Here is a 27,473-nt window from a genome sequence, read left to right as displayed (position 1 = left end):
AATTGTAAGTTAATGTTTCAAGTTGACCCGCCAGTTGATTGAACTTTTGACCTCCAGCAAACAAACTACTGTGTATTTTTTTCACGACAAAAAACGATTGAACTAACCAGATAGGATCATACACTATTTCCCATTGCATCGTAGAGTCATTTCATGAATAAGTCCTCGTGTTAGATTCTTCTTGTCCTTCAGGAACATCTCAGATCAATCCCTACTGTTGGTGACAAGTCCTTTTTTTTTGTAATAAGTGTTTAGTAGACTGCTGGTAGCGTTTTCTTTGTTTTTTACGTTTGTTTAGCCGTAATTCATCATGCATTAAACCCTGTACATTCGGGACGAATCAGTCCCAAATTAATTTGTTTAATGGTGTTAAAAATTACCACACAAATAAGGGAAATGAAAGACTAATTAAACACAGTATGCTTTTATTCGTATTTAATCCATCGGTGTCTTATCTGTCATCGTAACAGCAATATAAATTTTGACAAAGCATAGTATTTAAAAATTAAGAAATTTGAGTAAAAGGGGGAAAACGTCATTAGACATTTATCAACACACCACAAAACAAATAAAGTCAAAATCCAGAAAAAAATACTTTTTGACATGGCTTCTGACAAAAAACACTTACCCTGTTTTATTTTTTATTTATCAATTATTGAATAATAAATGTTCTGAAAACAATGTACAATAGACCAAGTTTATGCCAAACTTGATATATGTAACAAAGCGGAGTAAACCAGACGGGAAATCAAAACTGATAACTTGAAGAGACAACGACAAAACAATGACACAAACGAAAAACAAAAAGAAGACACTCATACCACATCTTCTTATATTCTTAAACAACATGGTACACAAAACACTACGGATAAAACTGGCGACTGAGCAAAACAAACACCAACACCAAACCTGAATAATCTCAGGTGCTTTGGAAAACATTTGTTTGTCAGGTTGTTTTTTTTCACAATGGTGTTGTCGGTTTTTCGTATGTGTTTCGTACCAGGGGGTTCATGCTTATATATTGGCGAGTTTTAGATGTGTCTATGGGCCACTCGATATGTCACGGCCGGAAGTCAGAATAAAATTCTCGGAACGTCTCGAATGTTTTCTGTCGCTTATACAGCATGTACAGGTCTTTACGGTTGTTATCTACGTGTTTGATATGGTCCCTTGATGGCTAGGCTACCACGTGACATTGTAACAATCAATAAATTGAAAAGGTAAACAATAAAGACTAAGTTGCAGGCAATAAATTGTGTATTTAAATATAAAAACCAATTTGCCTTTTCACAAAACATATGCGTTTTTATGAATGTGAATGTTTATAAGCGCTTTGATTTAGGAACAAGTATAAGGCCACACCAATTTGATTCCTTGTTCGACGGACCCGTCCGCACCTATTTTTTTCAAAACAGATTTTTTTTATTTTTTTTATATTCCCGCTTCCCGCATCCGGAAATGTAATCATGTCCATTTCCCGAACCGTTTTTTTGTAAATATTCTAAAAAGATATCAACATCTGTTTTTAACATCACAGTCTAACCTGTATATATAACGATTTTAAACATAAAAGCACCCCACCACACTGTGTAAATATCTGTGAGAATATTTGTTTTAGCATGAAACCTATTTATCCAGAGTGGGAGTGCTCCGATATAAATTTAGAATAGCGGAAATACCTTTTAAGAACAACAAAAAATGGTTTCTTTCCCCCTTACTTATATTCCCTATCAACAAATGTTCGTTGTAAGAATAAAGTACAAAGAACTTCTGAAGGATTTGCCTTCAACTGCAATTATATTGTATGCTGGCGAAACAAAACTATCCATAGCCGCTGCATTTTTATGCACCTGTCCTGATTGATTCAGGGGCCTGTCGTTCAGCATCGTTTGTTGATGTTGTTCATTGGTATTTTCCCGTTCGGATATATAAATTAGATCGTTGGTTTTCCTGTTCGAATTGTGTACCGGTACACTAGTAATTTTAACCCTTTTTAGTTTGCTGTTTGGTCTGTATCAAAGCCCTGCGTAAAAGGCCGTACTTTGACCTGTGTTTGCTATAATCAAGTTGAGAACAACCCACCCTCAGACAAGGGGTCATTTTACTGATGTAGAAAAGAAAATAGAAATACCAACATGACCAAGGATTTGTTTAGTTCTTATATACAAAACCTTTGAAAACTTATAATTTTGTACTCAAAAAGAGGAAAGTTGCATCATATTTTAAACAACAGTTTCTAAAAAGGGGGTCCACTTATTTTGAATAATTATTAAACTGTGTTAAAGTAAATGTGTTAACATGGTTAAAGTCCAGGAATATTACAAAAAATCTTGGACATGTTATGACGATTTTTAAAATACCAGATAGATATATAGTTCTTTTAGAAAATATGAGCTCTTTTGTACAAACAAATATATTATAACTTGTATTGATCCCTCATAAAACATGTAAAAGGGATAAATTTATAAAAGAGGGACGAAAGATACCAAAGGGACAGTCAAACTCATAAATCTAAAACAAACTGACAACGCCATGGCTAAAAATGAAAAAGACAAACAGAAAAACAATAGTACACATGACACAACATAGAAAACTAAAGAATAAACAACACGAACCCCACCAAAAACTAGGGGTGATCTCAGGTGCTCCGGAAGGGTAAGCAGATCCTGCTCCACATGCGGCACCCGTCGTGTTGCTTATGTGATTACAAATCCGGTAAATAGTCTATAACATTCAGGGTTGCCCCCAAACTGAATATGACTTGGATGGAGAATTGTCTCATTGTCATACATAGACCAGATTTTATTTTTAGATTATAATTATTTCTAAGTGATTAGGGAAACAATACTTCAGAAATTAAAGAAATGTCAAAGTACAAGTGATAAATCAAGTTTTAATATTGTCAAAACCTACTATGTTATGTTTACAAAAAAAATATAATCGCTCGCCTCTACTTTTCAAGCTTCTCCTCAAAAATTTGCAAATTAAATATTTTTTTATTAAAATTTTCAAATCGCTCGCTCGCCCCAAATTTTGGAGTCCAAAAATCCGTAGAACAAGAAATTAAATTGGTGTGGCCTAATGTAGACGCAATTATATTTATTTTGATACGACCACTGTACACTTTGAGTATCTAGGTCAATTATGACGTGGTATTCTCTATAGTCTCGATAACATGTAAACTAATTATGGTTGAAGATTTATCCACGGGATATTGTGTATTTTCATCATAGACTAACGGGAGAGAATATTCTGGTTAAAATATTTATATTAGATCGGAAAACAGAAAGATAATTGTTTTTAAAGTATATAATTTAATTAATTCAATATGCATCTTTTTATATCTACATACTTTTTTTTTTTTATCTAAATTGGTTATTTTGAAAGTGAGTACAGATATTCATCAACTTCTGAATTAAGAAATTCTTCAGCAAAACCAAGTTTTTTCTGTAGAATGTTTTGAATTGATCTAAGTAAAAACAGGAAGTTCTTAAAATTGGTGATGTTTTATGAGACCTAGATAAGTCTCTTCATAAGAGGTCACAATCAATTGCATGCCACATGTTTCACCGCATACAACATCTACCATGAGTAAAGACAGCTTCAAATACGAGTTGAGAATATAAAGACATTCATATAGGAAACAAAATATAAAGATTTTATAGATAAAATAAATGCATCCAGAATTCCTGATTATTAAGCAAACTAAGTGCATAAATTTATATTGCGATTGGTTTGTGCAATTTGCATAAATCATCCGGTTTGTAGAAATTAGGATCTGCGAAAGGGTTATAATCGGAAAAATATGTACATTCCCAAATAACAAATAAAATAGTCGAGCTTTAAAATAACTATTCAAATAGTAGCTGTAAATATACACTTTTCAACTGGCTTCTGCTATTCACAGTCAATTATTTCAATTCAAACGCAAACACAAATTCAGCAACAATATTTTATAAAATTTTCCTTATTAGGTTGTTATACTGATCATTGCCATAATTACCAAATTAACGAACTACATATAAGCTAGAATATGTAAATTCAATGTTTTTCGAGTTTTTATCGATATTTTTTTTCAGTTCGAAAACGATATTAATTTGAACAATTTCTATCTGTGAACTATGCACAGATTGCAAAAAATCCTACTGTCAAATCTGTGCAATTCATCATTTCAAATACAACACAAAACATCGAATGTGTCACATAAAACATGTTGCTGTCTGTTAAAAAGGATTAATTGCGAAAAAATGTGTCAGCAAACTGACAGAATTTCTCTAAATTAGACGAATAATTACATTTCACTTCTTATTGAATTGTAGGTAATAGGAAATTGTTGATTTTTATCAACAGCAGATGCAGTTGGGTGTCCGAACTGTTGTGCGTTTATGTTCTGTTGCTGGTTGATAATATCAAATGATTGTTGTTGCTGACCGTTGAATGCTTGTATTGACATCTGATTTCCATGTGAATGAACTGCTTGTGCCGACTGTTGACAATAGTACCCTTGCATTTGTGGCATCCACATTTGATGGTATCCTTGCTGGTTCCCTGCAGGTATTTGAGTGTTTGGCATGTTATTTGTCATTCCAGATTGTGATGTGTTGATAAATATGACTTCTTGTTGCTGAATAAAATAATGACTACATATAAAATGCATTTTCCACACATATATAACTGAAAAATTGTTTTATAGTTCTGTTTGTATGTGTAGCCCTTGATTTATCTGTTTAATGTTTGATATTATCATTGATTGTTATTCAACAGGATTTACCATTAGGTAAGATGTTGATTTTCACGTGACCAATTGCTTTTTCTATGTTTTTTTATGAGTAAAATGAATTTGTATCTAATCTTTTTTGTTAATTTACTACTATATATTTTAATATATTTTTGAGTGGAGTTCGTGTTGTTTCTTATTTATTATTTATAACTGTTGATGTAAATGTTCTTTGGTTTTTTTTGAGTCTTTGTTTACTCCTTGGTTTTGATTGTTATTGTCCTAATATTAAAACTTTAAGCATACTAGAACAAAACCACGATGAATTAAAGGACCTTCTCCTTACTAGTAATCTTTGGTTTTAGTGTACTTATTGTCGTTTGATAAAGTCATGCTGATTAAAAGCTGCACTTTTTTCGCTGTTTTCATTTTTCTTCTATAGAACCCGTCTAACTACAATGTAATAGTGGTAATCCAGATAGTGATTGGAAGAAAAAGAAGATCCACAATCGGAAACAACATTTGATAATTTGACTGTTTATTTGAGATATTTCTGACATATATATAGCTCTTCAACGTTTTCGATACTTATACACCCTCGGATTTCAAATGATTGGCTTTGAACGCTTCGGACGCATGAACATATTGAAAGTGCTGTTCAATTTTTGATATATATATATACATGAGCCAAGGCTCCGTGTTGAAGGCCGTACTTTAACCTATAATGGTTTACTTTTTAAATTGTTATTTGGATGGAGAGTTGTCTCATTGGCACTCACACCACATCTTCCTATATCTATGTACATTTAATATCGGTATCGGATTCGACCAGGAACTTGTTAATTATTGTGAAAATTTATTATGTGAAAAAAACACAACGTCCTGGAATGGTGTGTGTTTTTCTTTATTGAGAACAGTTGTCCTATAATTTAGTAAAATATACAGTTGATTTCCTTGATTCTTTGCCTTGACGTCATGATAAAAGAGGGACGAAAGATACCAAAGGGACAGTCAAACTCATAAATCTAAATCAAACTGACAACGCCATGGCTAAAAATGAAAAAAAAACAGAAAAACAATAGTACACGTGACACAACATAGAAAACTAAAGAATAAACAACACGAACCCCACCAAAAACTAGGGGTGATCTCAGGTGCCCCGGAAGAGTAAGCAGATCCTACTCCACATGCGGCACCCGTCGTGTTGCTTATGTGATTACAAATCCGGTGAATAGTCTAATTCGGTAGGTCAAATTCATGAAAGGGAAGGGGATTGTAGATTACTATCACATTCGATTTCTTTATTTTAGTTATATAATTATAAAGATAGTTAAACAAAGTCGATAAACTTTTGTACTAACATTTCCCGTATTGAGCTGTGAACAACAGCAACAGTGTGATGCAGCAACAATTGATATGATGAATTCGATAAAAGAAAAAACAGCTAGAAGAGAAGACACCACAATAACACTTCCGGTGTTTGTAGAAAAAGCAACCTAAAAGAAAAATAATAAAATAATAAAAAAGTATTAAGTAAAAGAATAAAATCTTAAGTGTAATTCCTTCCTTTTTGATACTGCATGTGTAATGTTATTAACAGTGCAGAGGGGATGTTCCACTTCTAGTACTTTAGTTTGTATGTTATAACCCGAGTAGTTTTTTAAATATCAATAACTCTAATATTTAATTTCAATATGTACTATTCTTTGCAAGCGAACCTAAATAGTGTTTTTTTATTCCTTCATAAAAAGGTTGAGTTGATATTATTAATAAACATTATTTTCTTCAGTCTAAGTGTACATGTTATTTCTTAAATTGTTTTTAATCTGACACCTTATTTCATTGATTTTATATTTACATTGTGCATGTTGTGTCAGAGATAAGATGTAATCATTCATTGTATATTCAATTGTTTGTATTTATATGCCTGTTGTTTGAGTTACGTAATTTCAATTGATGTATTGTGTCTTTCTATGTTGTTATGTTACATCGTGTTTCAGGTTATAAAACAAAATGTTCGTCTGTTAAAAAGTTTCAACCTACTGCATTTGTTTGCACCTGTTTCAACGTTAGGAACATGTTGTTCAACAGTTGTCGTTTGTTGATGTGGTTCATTAGTGTTTCACGGTTCTGCTTTTTTTATTTAGATAAGACCCTTAGTTTTCCCGTTTGAATGGTTTTACACTAAATCATTTCGGGGTCCTTCATAGTTTGTTGTTCGGTGTGAGCCAATGCTCCATGTTGAAGACCGTACTCTTACATTTAATCCTTTATAAGTTGAATGTGAACTGATTGATGATTTATTCTTAGAATCATGATGTAAGTTATATAGTACTCTCAGATCAGATCATATTCTGTTTTTGTTATTGGGCTATAAAAGTTCCCGACTCGTTCCCTCTGTTAAATGCATTTCTTTTTGTATCCATCTGATAAGTTAAGCCTTTTCAACTGATTTCTATAGTTCGGTCTTGTGTTGTACTGTTATCGCACTGTGCCAGGTAAGGGAAGGGTTGTGTTCCTGCTAACACGATTAACCCCGCCACATTCTGCATGTATGTGCCTGTCCCTAGTCAGGAGCCTGTTATTCAATGGTTGTCGTTTGTTGATGTTTTGAATATTTGGTTTTTGGTCATTTTTGTACATAAATTTTGGCCATTGGTTTATCTCGTTTGAATTGTTTTACATTTGATATTTCGGGACCTTTCATAGTTGATTATGTGGTATGGGCTTTGCTCATTGTTGGAGTTCATACGATGATCTATAGTTATTTATTTGATTGTAATCTTTTTTATTGTGTCTTGTGGAGAGTTGCCTTATTGGCATTTATGTCACATTTTCTTTTTTTTATATTTGATTTATAATGGTTTACTTATACAAATTTTGACTTGGATGGAGAGTTGTTTCATTGGCACTCATACCAAATCTTATATCTATGAAACTTTATGTTCGTTGAAGCTAAAATTAAAATGTGTAGTTCTCCTCAGCATGCTAGTTTTTTTAAATAGTTCTACTTATTTTCTTTTTTTAACTGCTAATAGAATTGTAAAACTAAAACAAAAAAGAACTTCTATTTGATAGAACACATTTAAAAATAGAGAACAACTGCTGTAATACATGGCGTATTTAGTATTTGAGAATTTTTCTTAGATGTTGAGAGAGCACAAAAATATCAACTCATGATTTATGCAAATACCACTGTCGTTCATTTACGTTTGTCGAAGAAAGAATTAAACGGTAAAAACAGGAATAAATAGTGGTGACGGTTCTCAATATTCTTCAACTTCAAACTTTATTTGGCCTTTTAAACTTTTTTGGATTCGAGCGTCACTGATGAGTCTTTTATAGACGAAACGCGCGTCTGGCGTAGATACTAAATTTAGTCCGGGTAACTATGATGAGTTTAGTTAACTTCACAAAACTTACAGTAAGAGCTCCGATAACTGCTAAACCAAACACGGTGGATGAAAACACTACAGCTGACATAATATTACAAACCAGAAACGCTATGGTCTACAAATTTAAAATGATATTGTTATACTGCACTGACCGATCAGGAGTAGATTACCTTAGCCGTATTTGGCACAACTTTTTGGAATTTTTTGGTCCTCAATGCTCTTCAATTTTGTATTTGTTTGGCTTTTTAACTGTTTTGATCTGAGCGTCACTGATGAGTCTTATGTAGACGAAACGCGCGTCTGGCGTATTAAATTATAATCCTGCTACCTTTGATAACTAATTAGACATTGTTAAGACAGAAACCCATATGATGGAATACATTCATAATTTATAATTATTGATCTTGAAAAACTTGACATCCGTATCTATTGCATGTATGCAACGTCTCCTAATTCAATATCAATATCAACTTCTATCTGAGATAGGCATTGACAAACGAAACAATCACTAATGGCATTCTGTACTCCTATCACGTAAAGGCGTCAGTTTAGTTGAATTTTCAAAACTGTACTATAACAGGTTTTGCTAGCGATAAAACCAGGTTCAACCATTTTTTTCATAAACTTTCCTGTACTAAGTAAAGAGTATAACATTTGTTATCAAATCCGTGTCTGTGTATGCTGGGTTTTGTTTCGTTAGTTTCAATTGATTCAATGTTTTTCTCTTACACTTGTGTTTCCCTGGATTTCGGTGTGTGACACGGATTTCTTTTTAATAAATCAATTTATGAATATTGAACAGCAGTATACTACTATTGTCCGTTTATTACCATGATATAGTCTAAAATTATTTGAAAACCCATAATTCATCGGTAGTTTTTTGTAGAAATTTGTTTCTTATGATTGTTATGAACTATAAAATTAGCAATATGTGAAGTACATACTAAGCATCTCAAGCTTGATCGACGATGTTCTGCCATGCATATGGGTAAACATCCTGTTAGTACAAACTGAAAATAAAAAAATAAACAAACAAAGGTAAATGAAAACTTAAGCAATGTTAAGGTTAAGGAATAATATAATTTCCTTTCAGTAATTTTTCAGTGTTTGAAAATAACTATTTTAGTGTTAATGTTGATTTAACAAGGATGCATTTCAGATGATATCGAATTATTACTTTCAAGAGCAATCATCCACAATACCTTTTTCACATGACACGGACATCAATAGGTTACATTAAAAATGTCTATATAATTGGCAAACTCCATGTGCATTGAAGTGTATTCATAATTCAAGGCCCATTATTTTATTCAAATCTTTTTAACCGCCAGGGTTTGTCTCTCTGCTCTAGTAGCTTTTTTTGAAATTTTTCAAAAAGAATCTTTTGAAACACCCAGACAGTTTATTATAAACGACAATTTTTTAGTTTTCTGTTTCACCTCGAATCACGAGCAAAACGCGTGTGAGATAAAAACTAAAAATTACGCAGTATTAGAGCGATTTACTTATTTGTATTTTAATTCAGAATAATTGTTAGATTGAGTATGTTCAAGGTCAAAATGAAAAAAGAAAATATTCAATATGTTCAGACAGGTTCTCTTTTTGGTATAAGATATTTAGATACGTGTCTGCTTTGTATAGAAAATTTCAACAAAATTATGTGAAATATTACCAACATATATATCGTATGAGCCTCGGTGGCAAAGTGGTCTAAGTTGTTGCTACTTTAATCACTAGCCAATCAACACTGAGGTTGTGAGTTCGAACCCTAACTAGGATCGTCTTTTTTCCTATCGAAGGTCGGTGGGTTTTTTACCGGACACTCCGGCTTCCTCCACCAATAAAAACTGGCCGCCACGAAGTAGCCTCAATGCCCAATTTTATTAAAAACCGATCTCTCATCGCTCCCATTTTTTGATATGTCACGTGGAAAATCTAACGAAACCCGCTTTGAGGTCATATGTGAGTGAACTAGAAGTTATGAATTTATAATGATATGCAGATGAGTTGACGACCTATCAATAAGCCAATCAAAAAAATGTATTCATTCTTAGGACTGACGATTTCTTCGTAAATAAAATGAGTAACATCCCTTTACCTTACGATGAACTTTCAGAATCGTCGAAGACTCATTTTCATTCGTCGAAAAATACACACCTACAAGGTCACTCACATGTGATCTCAAAGCGGGTTTCGTTAGATCTTCCACTCGGCATATCGGAAAACGGGAGCGATGAGAGATCGGTTTTTTAACTACATTGTCTAAATGCGGTGCTTAAAAGTGGCGTTAAAATACCAAAAATCAATTAAAGTTAACCAACATATCGTTAATATTTCACGTATATTTTAAAAGTAAAGATTAGATACACTAAATTTTGCGTCCTTTGTTTGACATAACATCAAAAAAAAAAAAAATGAAAAACAAGAGTTTATATTTGTAATTCTGGATTTAGAAAATGATATTTGAAACTTTCCAATTTTAGTTTTTTTCCTGTTTAAATTTTAACAAAAATATTTGGTAAAAAATTAGATAACAAAAATACCACACTCTAAGCAAATTCAATTCGTAGATAAGTTATTGAAATTCTAAACGAGAGACGTACGCTATCATTGGACATCCAACCTAACAAGTCAAACTGTAAATGAGACCGCAATGGCTAAAGAAAAGACAAACAAATATTCACAAACAAAAAAACAATCAAAAGTTACCATCAAGTATTAGACATGTACGTCAACATGTTTAAATCTAAATTAGAGATATATTTCTGGGTGTGACTTAGAGGCATTTATGATTAAAATAATTTGACTTACCCAACCTGATAATGCTATGCCAACTAGATTCAATATAAGGATAGTGTTGGAATGGCCACAACGAGTAGATTCAAATCCGGAGAAATGACTACCGTAATTGCTGTAGAAGCTATAGGATTTGCAACCACTGTACAAGTCAGTGTGGCTTAGAATAGCTCCGACAATTCCAAAGATTCCACACACAACACCCAGAACAATCTGTAGTCCACCCAGTATTCGAAGTGATCTTACTCTTGATGTACGTACAGCTGCTTGTAGTTCATGTGTTTGATTTGGACCTATTTGAACATCAGTGGTCATTATCTATGTAAAGACAGGAATGCAGAAAATAAATATTTTATTTCAAGATTTTGGTATCAGTCGACACATTCGTTTTCCTCTGTAATGTGGTAAACTTATCTAGATTTGAGGTGATGTGTTAAACTTTACATGATTTTGTTTATAGAGATAAGGTATATGATGTAGTAGCAAGTTTTCATCCTTCATCAGTCAAATTCAGAGAAAAAAATCATGTACATAAATATCATTAACATTTTGAATTCGTAGCTAATGTTCTAAACATTGATCGGTGTTTGTGATCTATGAAAATCAATTTAAGTAGAACCGCTTTCTGTACAAATTGCTTATTGAATTTTCACAGTAATTCCAGTTTTTCATAAAGGCATATAATCAATAAGTTATATTATGAATCGAAGTATCATATGACTCATTTCAAAAATGAAAATATGAGTTGATTATGTTTTTTAATGATTTTATCAGATAAGAGATGAAATGTGTTCAACTGCTGCTCTTCCGAAACTCAAAAATGATATGTTGGTACTAATTTGTTTTGCATTAAACATATTAATTGATAGAACTATGTATTGGTTACGTTATTTGCCTAACCTCTAGTGCTGCTATGTCCTAAAGAAATCCCGTAGGTCATCTACAGATTTTGCAGAAAATTATTGTTTAAATTCTATTATACATAGCTTGTGAGTTTTCGGATTGGAGTATACGAGTTTACGTCCCCTTGTCTATGAGAAATAATTGCGTATCAAATTGTTCAACATAGCGGAATAAGCTCCCGATACATGTTGGTTTTAGATTTATAAATTAGATAACTATACATCACAGAAGAAAGGACGCAGATTTAACACATTCAACATGTTCAACAAGAGCAAATAAAATATGATTAGAAATAAATTGACAAATTGACAAAAAGTCATTTATATGCTTCAATGAGAAACAAAAATCAGGTATGACAGACATTAACCACACTAAAGTTAATATCTACACTGTCTATATTTGAGGAGAAGAGTGAATGCCATTGATAAAATGTATCTGCATTTGCAATGATATGCTCTAAATACATCTTATACGATTGATTTATTTTCGATCAAGAATGATTTACTAAATTATATATTTATCAAGAAACTACAGCTAAAGAAGTACAATCAAAATCGGTAGTTAACTGTACCCACTGCTACGTTCACAATTATAATATACGTAATAACAAGTATAAAAACAAATCTACCTTCAAAATATTTCAAACCCTTACCGTTTTTAAAATAACCAACTCCTAGGTAGTCATTACAATGTTTAAGATCAATAGATTGATTACTTGTTTAATTAGATTTAATCAATAAATATGCATTACATTAAATCAATTTGAAAGTATCGTCTGCTAAACAAGATTTGTTTTTTTCTAATCTTGATGATATTCGCACGTTACTTTTACTATTATACTTGTTTATAAGTGATCTATATAAGTATATGCTTTTATTCGGTATTGAATTACATGATGTTCGTGCTTTGTTTTAAACAAATCGTAATTTGGTAAATAATTCACATTGTGCACATATAGATTAATTATTGAAAAAATGTTTTACTACAAACAAGTAACATGTTAATTTCTATATATTGGATATGTGAGTGATAATATCTTGCACAGGTAATAACGTAGTATGTGATTGGTTTTTCATTAAAACATGCGTGGATACTTGTTTTCCAATTTCACGTTAATCTTGCCAAAGTTTGGTAGCGGAAGAAAGTAAACCGTTAATAAACGATGTTTTTTTTTATATAATCATATGCATACAGTAAAGTGGATTTTAGATATGTTTTGATATTTAATTGTATTTTCGTAAATGCATTACCATGTATTTACGTTTATTTTAGATGACTGTGTGTGCATACATACATATTAAGTAATTTGTTCTACTAAAGTGAAATTTATTTCATATTGGTTTAAAAAAAAATATTTCTATAGTTTCCGTTTTAACCCCAATTGCCAATGCAATACGGACATTAAATGTGGTGTCGAATAATCTGGCTTTAAGATGTCGTGAATTTATAGACAATAAAACTGAGAATTGCACGTCAAATAAATTTAAAAGATATAACAATGAACCTTTGCTTCATAAGTTTGTTAATTTTGATAACAAAACCAGGCGGTTATAGCAGATTCATTAATTTTCAGAACTACAGCCGTCCTGTTCAAATGGTTGACTCCATGATAATCTCCGTTATAAACGTGAGGTAAGTTTTTAATTACTATATCTTGATAATTGAAGGGCTGTGCAACTTAAAATAGATTTAAATATTGTTTAAAATTTATTATTTAAGTCCTAGACACTCATGTGTATATATAAAGTTGCTGTTTGAGTTACCAAACCCGATAAAAGCTTTGAAAAAAGTTAAAAGATGAGATATTGTTAGGTGAAATTGCCAGCTCAATTAATTTGATATCAAATCAGCTTTTTCTTTGCTTAAACATCGTTAGATAAAACCGTGTAATTTTGATTGTTATAAAGCTGAAAAACAATGACTTTATTCAGAAATCGACGTCCGTTGAATGTTCTATGAGGTGTCGGACGTTTGAGAAATTTTCAACTTTTTCGCATTAGTTAACTATAAAATGCATTTGGCAAATGTACATCATTATCATGATGATGTTTAGTTTGTTAGAGAAGTTCATTGTGATTTCTTTTTCCTTCTTTCCAATGCATTTTCATAATCGCTTAGCAGTCCCGATAGCCATTTAAAAAGACTGAGGGTCCTTGCACACAACGTAAATATAGAGATTTACATTAAAAACAAAAAACAAATAAATGGGGCATTGGGGAAAAAGCCTTAAGGAAATACAGTATTTAACAGGTCCCATGGCTTTCACTCCAAGGGCTCCGACTTTAGACAGGGCACTAATGAAGTGACTATGTGGCTCTTTTCAAAATGCTAAGAGACCTGAATAATCTGAGTTATTTCGACCTAAGACATATAAGAGATACTTAATGGTCTGGAAATCAGTTAGTACTTTCGTAATGAATATGATAGCGGTACCTGTACCCAGATGAAGCATAGGATTCAAATTCTAGTTTATATATGTAGACAGTGCAGATGGTAATTCATAATTTTTCCGCTTATGTATATCAATTGTAAAATGGCTAAATAATTGTGACAAAGTTCTATTACGTGACATTACTTATTTTACCTACCTTCATTGATAGAATAAGTAGAAAAATAAGTATAGCATGTCGATAATGATGGTTTTTCAAGTTTAAAGTACAAAGTCTTCAAATGCTAGGATTATGTGTATTTTTGGAAAATAAGTATGTGAACGTTATTATTCAAATTTTGTTTATGCTTATGCTATATTAGAAGGACAGATGACGAAATTGAAGGAAGAAGCCAGTAAAGTCGACCTGACTTTTCCACATTAGTTTTTCGATCATCTTTTGATGTAGACGTTCCAAATTATCAAATCATTAGATTCGTCAAAATTGGACGAACGTTAATGAAAGCTCATTAGTTCAATTTGTTTAGAATGAAGTATCCTATTTCCCTTATGCTGCCCCCCAAAAAACAAACAAATTGTATATTATATTGGGTTTTTGTCACTTTATCAAATAAATATTTACGATCAACAATAAGAGCATATGTCCCTGGGATAAGCTTCAAATGAACAATTTAAGACAGCTAGATAGTTTATTCTCATAAAACCATGCAAGTAAAAAGGTTACAGAGAAGTTGAAAAATAATATACATAAAAAAACAAAATATGCATTAAAAATGCATAAAATTCAAAAATTTCAAAAAATAAGGACACAAATTGTTACATTTGAAAAAGAGATGTAACTTTATTCTATTATACATATCTTTCTAAAATATAGTACTCTACACTATATCAACTTTTAGATTCGGATTTTTAATTTTGCTAATTTTTAATTGTTATTATAAACAAATACCACACTATAATTAATTGTAGTCCCGAGATACATGTAAAAAAGAAATTTGTCAATGTTTCACTTTGAGTTATCTGCCGTTTACCAGTAAGCAACCTAAGCTAGAATAATTCAAATATAAATAACTTGCATATGCTTATTACTCATGAGTTATACGGATATATAAAAAGTATATCAAATCACTACTGAGTAAAACAAAATTGAAATTGCATAATCTTTTGCAGATTTAATTAGGTATTCAGTTCAAAATAAATGTGTGTACATTATGCTGTAAATTGGAAGTAATATGAACTACAAAAGATAAATAAATATTCAAATCGACACAAACAACACAGGCTATCTTTAGACTTATATATCAATTAAATTGTGCACCTTCATAAAATATACTATATGCAACTTCCATATAGTTTGTTGATTATCGATTATTTGAACAGTAACTTATTTGCAAGGTAAACTTCTTTTTTAGACATGTCAGGTAAACAGTAGATAACAAAAACGTTATCAAGTACATTACTATTTATTTGTTGAATATAACCGTCATAACAGGTGAAGGACTTTCTGACTTAGGATTATGAAGACGTAAAAGGTTTTTAACTGATCTTTTTTGTATGCGGCAGCACAGAAGATTGGGGACATACATACAGGAAAACTACCCAACGGTGTGAGTTCAATTATGTGATTTCAACTTTTTCCTATTTAGTTCCTGTTTTCAATTTATAACATTTATACAGGAAATATGGTATGAACATTGATTTAAAAATAATAAATAAACAGACTATGCAATGGCAGTACACATGCATTATAATCAGCTTTGATTTATTTTTAGATTTAATTAATATTTTAAAAGGTATCTTGACCAAGAATTGGAAAAAAATAACATAGTGTGTTCTTCCTTATCAACAAACAATATTTTCTAAAAAATAATCCACCATCTTCCCAATAACAAGAAGACTTCAAATAATAATATCAGGACCTTTCACCGGATAATTTTTCATAATTCAAGTAATATTTTAGAAATTACTGATTTCAGTCTTATCGAAATAACCTTCAAAATGTAGTGCCCCGCTGATGATTTTTTTTTCTTTCGAATAGACAGAAAAAAATATTACCGTCATTGAAATATAACTCAAAAATCATTTTAAGCAGTAAATCATGAGTAAACGTTGATGACGTCACGGTTTCAATAGACAATTATGTATATGAGCCGATGGAAAGTAACTTTGGGCTAATCAGAAGACGTTTTACGTCAAAACATATTCATTTAAGAAAAGAAACAGTATTCATAACCAGGAATTATCTGAATCTGAGATTTCGAGACCGCTTCTTTACAAATTGTAAAAATTATGAAAACAAATATACAGAGCAATATAGATAATAAACAGAATCATATTATAATAAGTGTTTTAGGTTCAAAGCAAATTTGTTTTAGTTTATAAAGTTGTCGAACAAATTGCAGAAGACATACATGTTTTAACTAAAATATAATGTGTAATCCACAATTAAACAAACTTAAGCTTTTTAAAAAGTATAACAATCTCAACATATACTGTGACACTAACTGTATTTATTTAATATCGATCAAACGAAAACGTCTCTAAAAACAAAATGCGTATTAAAAATGTAAAACATTTGTATCTAAAGGGTCAACTTGGAGTAAAGTAATATTGTCAGCTGAATTTTACTCTACAACTCTGTTTACATTTTATCAAGAACTTTCCAATTGAGTTTGATATTTTTGTTTGAATGTAGTCTTTTACTGCCACTACCAAAGGCGAGAGTATTGGATGCGCACTTGAAAACTATTAAAACACCACCAATATTTGTATTTGCCTTTCAACTAAAATTCAAGAGTCTGTTATTTAGTAATCGTCTGTTCTACCTTCTAATAATGTTGAAACGTGTTTTGTTTAAGAAAAAAAGGTCTTTTACCATCTGATTTGCATTGTTTATTCCGGAAGTCTTTATTGTTTACGGTATACAATGTTGTCATTATTGAAAAAAATTTAAAAGCATTCAATATCATTTTGCCGTTTTTTGTAGAAGACGGGCGAAAGATACATGAGGGACAGCCAAGCTCATAGATTGAAATTAAATAGACAACGACGTGGCTGACAAAAAAGACAAACAGGCAAATAATAGTACTGAAGACACAGCATAGACAACTTAGGACTAGGCAACATGAACCCCATTAAAAACAGGAGGGGATCTCAGGTGTTTCGGAAGGGTAAGCAGATCCTGCACCACATGTGGCATCCGACGTGTTGCTCAAATAATTTCATACCCGGTAAATGGTCTAGTTCGGTAGGTCACATTCGTTGAAACGGAAGAGGATTGTAGTTACGACACAAGGAACATATCCGATATCATTTCCGAAACTGATATTCCATACTGGTCAACGAACTTATGGTGGCGTCCGTACAATTTACGAAGGAATGATTACATCTTCACCATTTGGAACTCTTGGTTTAATAACCTCATTGTTAGCAGTGACCCTCTTTCACGGAAATAATAAATGGAAATACAAGCCGTTGAATATCGTATTAATTCGCTGGTATATACTAGGTATGCAGCAGGTATGCACTGCTGGAATTTTGCTACATAAAAATGGAAAATTCACAATTTTAAAGCTGACATTATCTCTTATGTTGTCAAGTTTTGTTTTCAACCGACCCTCATTGTCAATTTCTAGATGTAATTCAAAATATGAGGCAGACTGCATGACGATGATGTCTGGAAATTTAAAATCTCCGGCCGTTCAAACATACTCTCCGTTTGAAGTTAAAATTTTCAATATCCTATTCTTCATCACAAAATTCCGCTAACTAGTCAATAGATCCTATATAATTATTGTAATGATTTAAAATATTCCTATCCTGAATAACCAAATATTATTTAAGACTTGATGTAGGGCAAACGTTTATCATCATAACAAAATTAATCTGCAATACCATGTAAACTGCTGGTAAAATGAACGACTCATTTTTGAACAAAGCCTAACATATATTAAGAAAGACCGTAACCGTAAAAACAAATCAGTGTAAACCTTCACTAACGAAAACATATCCTTAATAATACATGCATGATTATCTTTTCATAGATTAATAAATGAACACCGATGCTCATAGAAGTGTATTGCAAACACACCAAGTGCACCCAAATGTACGGACATCAGGGATAAGAGGACTACGGATAATAGGTGGACTACAGATTATTTTTGGTATTGTGTGCTGTATCCTTGGTATTGCTGGAGCTATTATCAGTAACACTGAAATAACTAGTCGATGCAAAAGCTTCTACAACAGCAACGGTTATCAAGTTGATGTGTCTACACATCTAAGTTGTAGACAATCAAATACTATCCTTATAATGGATCTTATTTGCATGGCATTATCAGGTTGGGTAAGTAAAACGGATCATACTATAGGGCTTCTTTCATATATTATGATTTTCAAAATACTTTCAATTTGATATTTAAACCTGTTGTCAAAAATACCTGTTGTTTAATGGTAACCATGTTAAAATATCGAACTTCAAGGTAAAATGAAAAGGCTTTTAACCAATACCAAAATCAAAAACTCACACACATTCAACAATTGGAAAACAAGTGTTACTATATCATATATATCGCAACGACATAAGAATAAATCGTAAAGAATATTTTTTTTTATATGAGCGTCACTGATGAGTCTTATGTAGAAGAAACGCGCGTCTGGCGTACTAAATTATAATCCTGGTACCTTTGATAACTTTTTACCTATTTCATATTTGTCTGTTTTGTTCAGACTTTTAATCATTTTTTGGGGTATTTATATATCTCAGATAGACAATAATGACTGTTCATTACATCTCTTTTATTCGTCCTTATATGTTATGCTATTTTGTTTTATTCTACTTTCAGTTTATACTAACAGGATGGTTACCGTTATGCATGACAGGACAACGTCAATCAAGATGGAGATGCATGGTATGTTATTCATAGATTATATTATTTTTAGAATAAGAATCATTATTAAAAGTCTTATAGCCTGTATAGCTAAATCATTAAAATTTATTTTGTTGACATTGTATAAATGATACCAGCAAGAGCTGCACAAAAGCGGAATATTTTACTACTCCGATGAAATAATGAAGTATTTTGTTTTTTTAGTCTATGGTAGCAATAAACAGTTCGGAAAAATATTAAAATTTACCTTCATGAATTTTACCATCCCCTTTTCATTGCTTTCTTGCAATATTAAGTTTACTATTTGTGTCATATATGTACATATGTACGCTGACATTTTATATTCGTTGTAGAAAACAATAAAAAATATTATTTCTTTTGGGTGTATCCATGGCAACAATCTACATTTATTTGCTATCAAATATTGCAAAAAGGGAGGACACGATGTCACATATTTCCCCAAATTTGGCTAAACGTAGAATTTCAATCGCTTGAGATAATACCTTTTCTGAAACTGTTTACATATATCTTTCATTAAATCCAATGAAAATCATATGTCTTTCATCTCATTTTTTGGTAAAAATGCGTCAGAAACTTCGTGCAGAAAAAATAGTGTTAGGAAACATAGCATTGATTTCTTGACCAATGAACGGTCTAGCTATGAAAATATGTAGAGTCAAACAGAAAATAACCCATAAAACTTGAAAAAAATAATCTTGATGTTCCTTAAAACCACCTTGATAGGCTAAATTAGTACTCAGCTGTCTAAAAATAAATTTTCTTTCATAATAGTTTTCGTATTTGAAAAATCCACTATACACTGCTATTAAAACTAGTCTTTGTATCAAATATTAAGAATTTCAGAATCAAATCAATTGGATGTCAAGTGTAAGCAGTTTCTGCTTTATAAGAGAACCAGTCGAGCTACTCAAGTTGATGGGTATTAACCGGTGAAAATCATCTCACAATAGCACATTGGTAAATGGCACTTGTCGAATCTTAAAACATCAATGAATTAATTAACCATCAGGATAAGGACCGAATTTAAGTGACTTTTATCAGCCAGTGGTTGACCATGATCGCATTATATGGCATTTAAATCAAAACAAGTTATAAAACAGGCTAGAAAGAAGTCACTTATATCAATTTTGTACTATTGGTGACGATCTTGCACTTAGTGGATAGTGTAATTGATGTAGATGTTGAGAGGACCTTTTTTCAATATTAAACATATTTGATTAATAATCACCTGTTTCATCAATATTCAGTTGCGAGGACATTCAATATAAACACTATACGTTTATATATCTTTTCGGAATGATCGCAGTTCAGTATATTTAGAGTCTTAATTCCTTCATATCTTGTTTTTGTAGTTTTAATAAGTATCTGCAACTGATATATGTGTATGGCTTTTTAACTACATACCTATTACGCCGATTGCATTGTGGTTTTGTAATATTGCTTATCATTTTTAGATAATCTCTTATCTGGTTTGTAACATAATATCAGCAGCTGTATTTTCACCAATCGTGGTTGGCTTAGGAATTGTAGGAGCACTAGATGTGAGTATTTAACCAACTTTAATATCATATCATCCATTGTTTTGACAAATATGATAATGTTTGACAGTGTGTTATTCTTAAATCTAGATAAAATGCATATGCTATTCACATGATAGTATTGAGCTTTCTTAAAATCTATTACAAATTCAATGCTCAATACCAATTACTATCAATTCATTAGTTTTTATACAACCGCTAACATTTTTGCGGTCGTATATTGGTATCACATCGTCGTCGTCGTCGGTGCCGTCGTCGTCATCAGCGTCGTCCGAATACGGATGGTTTCCGGATAATAACTTTAGTGTAAGTAAATATAAATTAATAAAATTAACACAATGTTTATAAACACAAAAGGAAGCTAGGAATTGATTTTGGGCCGGGGTTATGGTCCCTAAGGTTTAAGAATTAGGGCCCAAAGGGGCCAAAACAAACATTTATCTAGTGTCAGAACAACTTTAGTATAAGTAAATAGAAATCAATATAATTTTAACACAATGTTTATAACCACAAAAGGACGCTTGAGATTGATTTTAAGGGTTATGGTCCCTAAGGTTAAGGAAAAAGGGGCCTAAAGGGGTCCAAAACAAGCACTTATCTAGTGTCAGGACAATAAGTTGTGTATAAGTATTTCAATTGTTCTGAAATCGTACCACCATCTTTAATACCATAAGTAGAAGGTTGGAATATATGTTAATGGTCTATGAATAAAGAGAAAACAAGGGGCCAAAACAAGCATTTTTGTAGTGTCAAGACAATAAATTCGAGTTATCTTTTTTTGCCAGAATGGTTGTTAAATCACCTAAAACCAATACTTCTAGAGTTATGCCCTTTATAAGTGGAAAATTGAAGAATTGTTTTAGTTTCTGTTCTCTTAACTTAAGGTTGTCTTAACTAAATTTAATGAAATGTGTATATAATGCTTATTTCATTAAACTCAGTTCAAGTTCAATTATTGGCAGCTTCACTTTAACAGTTCTAGAGTTATGACGGGGCATTGTCTGGGTCCCTTTGAACATATTCCCCATTTATTTTTTTAAAAGTTACTATTTATTAATATTAATTTTGACCATGACTGTATGACATTTAATATTTTGATATTTTATTCTATGTTGCATTTAAATGAGTAGTTATTGTTGCGAACTCCATTAGTATTTGAATTGATATCATTTTTGGAATAAAGGAAAGGGGAGGTGAAAACAAAAAGGATGGGGGGCACATTCATTCTGTGTCAGAAACCTATGATGTGTCAACTATTTAATCCCAATCCAAATTCAGAGCTGTATCCAGCTTCAATGTTGTGTCCATACTTGCCCCAACCGTTCAGGGCTCGACCTCTGCGGTCGTATAAAGCTGCGCCTGTGGAGCATCTGGTTACTGTTAATATTAATTTGAAATTATTTCATCAACACGTAGTTATGTTCCTTTTAACGCTATTAAGCTATTAACGAATCACAAAAATATTTTAATAAATTACCGACTTAAATCAAAATACTATGGATTGATTTAATTCGTGTGTTTCAATTTTCTTGGACAGCGAAAAACTTACACTTTCGTTTATATCATATTTCGTCGTTTTGCCATAGTCTACACGCCTATGGAAAATGTTTGAACATTGAAATTCATTGTTCTCCTGTACCCATGATATCCACGATAATTGCTATCCAACAAATACTTATCAATTAAATGTATACAAAATATCCAATTCCAAATCAAAAAGAAATATCCCATTTTGGGATCCGTCTGTGATAAGACGATTAACATGTGTTTAGAGTTGCAACATTCCTAGCAGTTATGTGTAGATAACAAAGCTAGTAATCCATAGAAGTTGCGATTTTACAGTTTGTGTTGAAGTTGTTAATTACGTAAAAGATAAACAATAAAGAGTTATAAGTAGGGATACATTGAAGTCATATTATATTATCTGCCATTGTGCTTCAGACCAAGCCATTTTAAAGTCGTCGATTTATTTGATATGATAATAAAAACACAAATTGAATCCAGACTAGTATAGGAAATCAAAGCTTTCTGTCTCGGAGAAAAATTCTTTAATGTGAATCGCAAATTCTTTAGTTTGAATTTTATGAATAAAAAAGTAATATAATTATTTTCATCATTATTTCATCAATACCAAAGTACGTAACTACTGGAGTGTTGAAACTTCAATGAGGTACCAGTACGCAAGAAGAGACATTGCTGCGATAGATGGTAATGACTACATTAATCGGTACCAATTTGCCAATACAAGGTGAAATAGCAAATAAATAATGTAGACATTCTTTTTTAGGTGGATTTGGAAACGAATACAAGATTAGTTATTGTACTGTCTTCCCTCCTGGCTATATTTTCTTTCTTTGAGTTCATCATATCAATTGTTGCTGCAACATACTGTTGTTTCTTTTCACAGATCTTAAATGGAAATGTCAGTATATTAATTAATGTCTCTCTATCTTGCTCTTCAACATTGATTTTGTTTTTAAATATGTAGAATTATTTCAACATGAAAGATGATGAATAAAGTTTTATTTTTTGCGTTATGAAATTTATACATAAGCAAGATGTCACACGTTTAAACCATCACGTAACTCAATGAATCATCCTGTTGAATAACCTTACATCGAAAATATAAACGGAAAAGCTACAACAAATATATTAGACTTCTTTTACCTCAAACAAATTAGATTTCATATCTATACCATGCATCTGACAGCAAAAGACAATAACAATCAAAGCCAAGAAGTAAACAAAGACTCACAAAACCAACGGTCTTTTACATCAACAGTTATAAATAATAATTAAGAAACAATACGATATCTCCATTAAACAACGGGAGTGATATCTGGTGCTCCGGAAGGGTAAGCATTTCCTGCACAGCAAAATATGATGATCTAACCAATGACTTAAACGTCGATCTTTCACGATAAATATATATTGCAGCTAGTTTGCTGATTTGTAAATATTCACCGTACACAAGTAAATTATTGACAATATCTTTGTGTAGGCATTTGATGTACAAACTAAAATTGGCTTTCATATATAAATTGAACAATAAATGCTTGATTAAAACAAAACTGTTTTCAATTTCCATCGTCTTTCCGTAATCATTTATGGATTATTTCTAAATTATGAATATTGATTTTTAACAGCATCAAAGTGTCACACTCATGAACACGGCACAATCTAGAATGGTGTATAATATGCCAAACAATTCAATACCTTCAGAAAACCAGCAAAGATATCATCAAATGCAGTTGCACCAAATGCACGGATTTAATGGTCAACAGCCGGAAACAATGCAAGATTATCAAGAACATGTAGACTACTTACAGGCCAATCAGATATCTACACAAGCTTAAGAACACTATGGGCAGAAATCAATGGCATTGGCGACCTCAGATGACCAGTAACAAAACATAAATGCATGTCACCCAACGAAACCTGCTGTGAACACAGATCAACCATTTCAGGTTGACAACAAGTAATTAAAATATTACAAGCGTCATGTCCTAGGATAACAATGTATGACAATAAGACATATTTGTTAGTGAAAGTTTAGAAAAAAAAGTTTATGGTTTTGTTTGCCAAATTTTGCCCTACAGAGTATACATACATGTTGATGATTTTAACAGATTATATTTCATTCGCACAGATTTACATAACAGATATGTTGATTTTACATCGTTATCTTGTCATGTATTTTCATTGTTTTTGTATTGTTCACATCATTGTTCGACCTTCCCATCACATGTTATAACAACACTGGATTTCCTTAGTCAATACTGCATACTAAATATCACTGCCGTATCAGTGGCGAAGCTGGGTCATTTTTACGTGAACGCCGAGACCTTGGCGAGGGATATGAGGGGTGCCAACCACTCAATGTTAAAGCACCTGCTGTTAGTGGGTTTGAAGCCCCCGAAAGCTATCGAGAAATGAGATACCGTAATGATTCCTGTCAGTAAAAAATCATTGATAGCAACATAATTTTGAATCTAAATGGTTTATTTGTTTTGGTTAATTTTTGTAATATGTTAACTTATTCATCGTGTTAAACTGGAAGCTAGCCTAATGGTTATTGGTTTTAGAGAAAACACCCAAACCAATATTACTTTTAAATAAGTTTAAAGGGTGCCCTGAGTGAGCATACAATCGACAAAAGCACCTTTTAATGAACACGGAAAACAATATTGGTAAGAGATGCAATAAAAAAAATGGAACACCTCGGATTTTTCTCCACAGAAAGTGAATCAATTTATCATTCCTTTAAAGCCCTTAAGGGATTTTAAAAAAATCAAAAATTTTAATTTGATATTTTTTCTTGATCTGGAATATTTCACCACAATCTATGAAGGTTTATAAATTGAGCATGTAAAACAATTAATTGCGGAAAGAAGAGTCCGGCTATCTGTCTATCAGAAAAGAACAGAAAAATGAACAAAAACAATTTCTTTCAAAATTTTAGATTTAGAAACATTAGTCATGGAAAAAGCTTCTTCGGCATCTTCATAAAGTTCGATGAAGGTTCAACAAGTACTTAATGTAATTGAGAAATGACCAAATGTAAGCCCAAACTGCGACCACTTATTAATTGCAGAGAGAAATACATTTTGTCCTTAAAATGCCGGAAAATTAAAGATATAATTGCATTATTAAATTGCTCTGAATATACTCATTTGATCATAAACAGTTTCTGTCCAACTTTCGTAAAATTTCACGGAGAGTCATTCAAAAGACTTTATCCACATTCGGAACCTACATATTGATGCCGCTTTGTGTCGCTTTTGTGACATAAATCACAGGCTCGACAAAAATATAAACAGCATATCGAATCTGAGCAGATAGTCAATTGCTTTAAATATAAGAAAAGTAGAATTCATAGTACATGTAGATTCAGACTTTTACAAAAATTCGAACAAATATATTAAATGATCTATTTGATTAAATGTAATCCCTTTTTATTCAAAGTTGCAATCCATTGAGAAGCACAAGATTGATGTGCTTTTGATAAGTTTTTCTTATTCTATATGTCGATTATTTGTTTTAATTTCAAAATTCAAGTGTACGCCCGGGCGTTTTGACGTAAACGTAGCTACGCGCATGCGTATAATTTATTAAGAAAACAATTATAAAAAACAAGAATATATCCCTAGTACACGGATGCCCGACTAGCACTATCATTTTCTATATTTATTGGACCGTGAAAATAGAATAAAAACTCTAATTTGGTATTAAAATAAGAAAGATCATATCATAGGGAACATGTGTGTAAAGGGGCACTAGCTACGAGATATATAAAAAAAATCTAAAGTAAGATTTTTTTTTATTCAATCAATAATGAATGTGAAATATTAATTCGCTCTTAGCAGCCAAAATGATTATATTTTGTCAAATTAAGCGAAGAAACATTGATAATTACTAATTCACTTGCAAGTCAATCAGTCGACCTCATTAAATCCGTATTCATGTGAACTTCAATTTAACCCCTAGCAAGAGATTGACATCGCATGCATTGTACGTGTACTGGTTATTTTTGAAAGAAAAAGTATGTCAACAATGAAAGTGAAACTACGGTTAATCATTTGATTACTGATTCGATCCATATAAAATCATTCTTATACGGTTAAAAACAATGAGAAACATATTGTTTAATCTATAAAATAAAATCAAACAGACCTATAAAAATTCAATTGCACGTGTTGGTTTAATCTATTCATATCTTTGTTTATGTTTACATCACTTATATGGTCATCTGAGGTCAAATCGATAGTTAATTAGATGGCATCTGGAATAAAATCCAAACGACACGAACCTACATATTCTCTACCCCATGCTTTGTAAACTGTTTATTTTAGACTTTTGGTCGTTTGGATAAATGTTTTACATTGTTATAAATCAAATATGAGAATTTGAGTCAAATCGGTGACCATGATTTTGACAGCTAGTGCCCCTTTAAAAGTTTAAAGTTTATTGGACTTCAACTTCGTCAAAAACTACCTCGACCAAACATTTTAACCTGAAGCGGAACAGACGGACGAATTGACGAATGGACGTAAGGGGAACTAACAGATGTACAGAGCAGACAACATAATACATACATAACATATTCCTACACTGAAATCATAAATTACATTCAATGTGACTGTTCTAGCATCTTTATTTGTTTTAAAAGAAATTGTTTTAGTTGGTAATAGTCTACTAGATAAGATAACATGGATTAAATGCACCAAAACTTTACGATTTATAGATTATATTTACAAATGCTGAATGAGTTATAATATTGTACTGTGGATTCATTAATATTCGTTGGATACCAGTTTTCGTGGATTTCGTGGGAACAGGGGAACCACGAGTTTAAATGTTCAACGAAATACAAAATTTCAATAAGAATAAGAATGTATACAACCTTTTCTCAAACAACGAATTTAAATATCCACGAATATGCAAGTTTTCCGCAATCCACGAAAATTGGTACCCACGAAAATAAATGAATCCACAGTATAAGGTATCAGAATAGAAGTGGCTGATGTATCTAAATACGACCATTAAATTTATCAGTGTATTGCTTAAATATCTCTTCCTCTTTCTTTTCGTTTTTGACAGCAACGGCATCGAATTGTCAAAGTATGAATTCGAAGAAACTGTATTGGATTTTTTTTTAATGAAAACAAATCCCAATAAAATAACCATGCTACTTCACGGGTACAACCTATATAACACTATCAAATAGTTAATAAGAACAAATAGCTAAGTAACCGCAATGTAAATTTATGTTTTTTTTTTCAAAATATCAGCTTTAACTTTTGATAAAATCGAGACGATATAATA

General features: G+C 31.7%; 2 protein-coding genes across 3 annotated transcripts; one reads left to right on the top strand and one right to left on the bottom strand.

Annotated features, from left to right (window-relative positions):
- Window positions 1-2,873: 2,873 nt before the first annotated feature.
- LOC139522419 (uncharacterized) lies at window positions 2,874-12,521 on the bottom strand. The gene is made up of 6 exons (XM_071315934.1): window positions 12,464-12,521; window positions 10,924-11,226; window positions 9,057-9,122; window positions 8,141-8,227; window positions 6,079-6,213; window positions 2,874-4,624 (listed from the first exon to the last, which is right to left on the bottom strand). Exons 2-6 carry the CDS (start codon window positions 11,221-11,223, stop codon window positions 4,292-4,294), a joined length of 921 nt encoding a protein of 306 aa, XP_071172035.1. The 5' UTR covers window positions 11,224-11,226; window positions 12,464-12,521; the 3' UTR covers window positions 2,874-4,291.
- Window positions 12,522-15,685: 3,164 nt separating this feature from the next.
- LOC139523733 (uncharacterized) lies at window positions 15,686-27,216 on the top strand. 2 transcript variants are annotated; one of them, XM_071317982.1, is made up of 7 exons: window positions 15,686-15,807; window positions 17,187-17,370; window positions 18,244-18,545; window positions 19,045-19,110; window positions 20,565-20,651; window positions 22,936-23,070; window positions 23,795-27,216. In XM_071317982.1, the coding sequence occupies exons 3-7, from the start codon at window positions 18,252-18,254 to the stop codon at window positions 24,002-24,004; spliced, it is 792 nt and encodes a 263-aa protein (XP_071174083.1). In that variant the 5' UTR covers window positions 15,686-15,807; window positions 17,187-17,370; window positions 18,244-18,251; the 3' UTR covers window positions 24,005-27,216. The 2 variants fall into 2 exon arrangements, with proteins under 2 accessions (XP_071174083.1, XP_071174085.1); XM_071317984.1 differs by lacking the exon at window positions 17,187-17,370 and having other exon boundaries at window positions 15,691-15,805.
- Window positions 27,217-27,473: the final 257 nt, after the last annotated feature.

Source organism: Mytilus edulis, chromosome 5 (assembly GCF_963676685.1).
Source record: "Mytilus edulis chromosome 5, xbMytEdul2.2, whole genome shotgun sequence".
Lineage (NCBI taxonomy): Eukaryota > Metazoa > Mollusca > Bivalvia > Mytilida > Mytilidae > Mytilus > Mytilus edulis.
The sequence above is the reverse complement of the archived record's forward strand: the minus strand, read 5'-3'. Positions and strand labels throughout refer to the sequence as shown.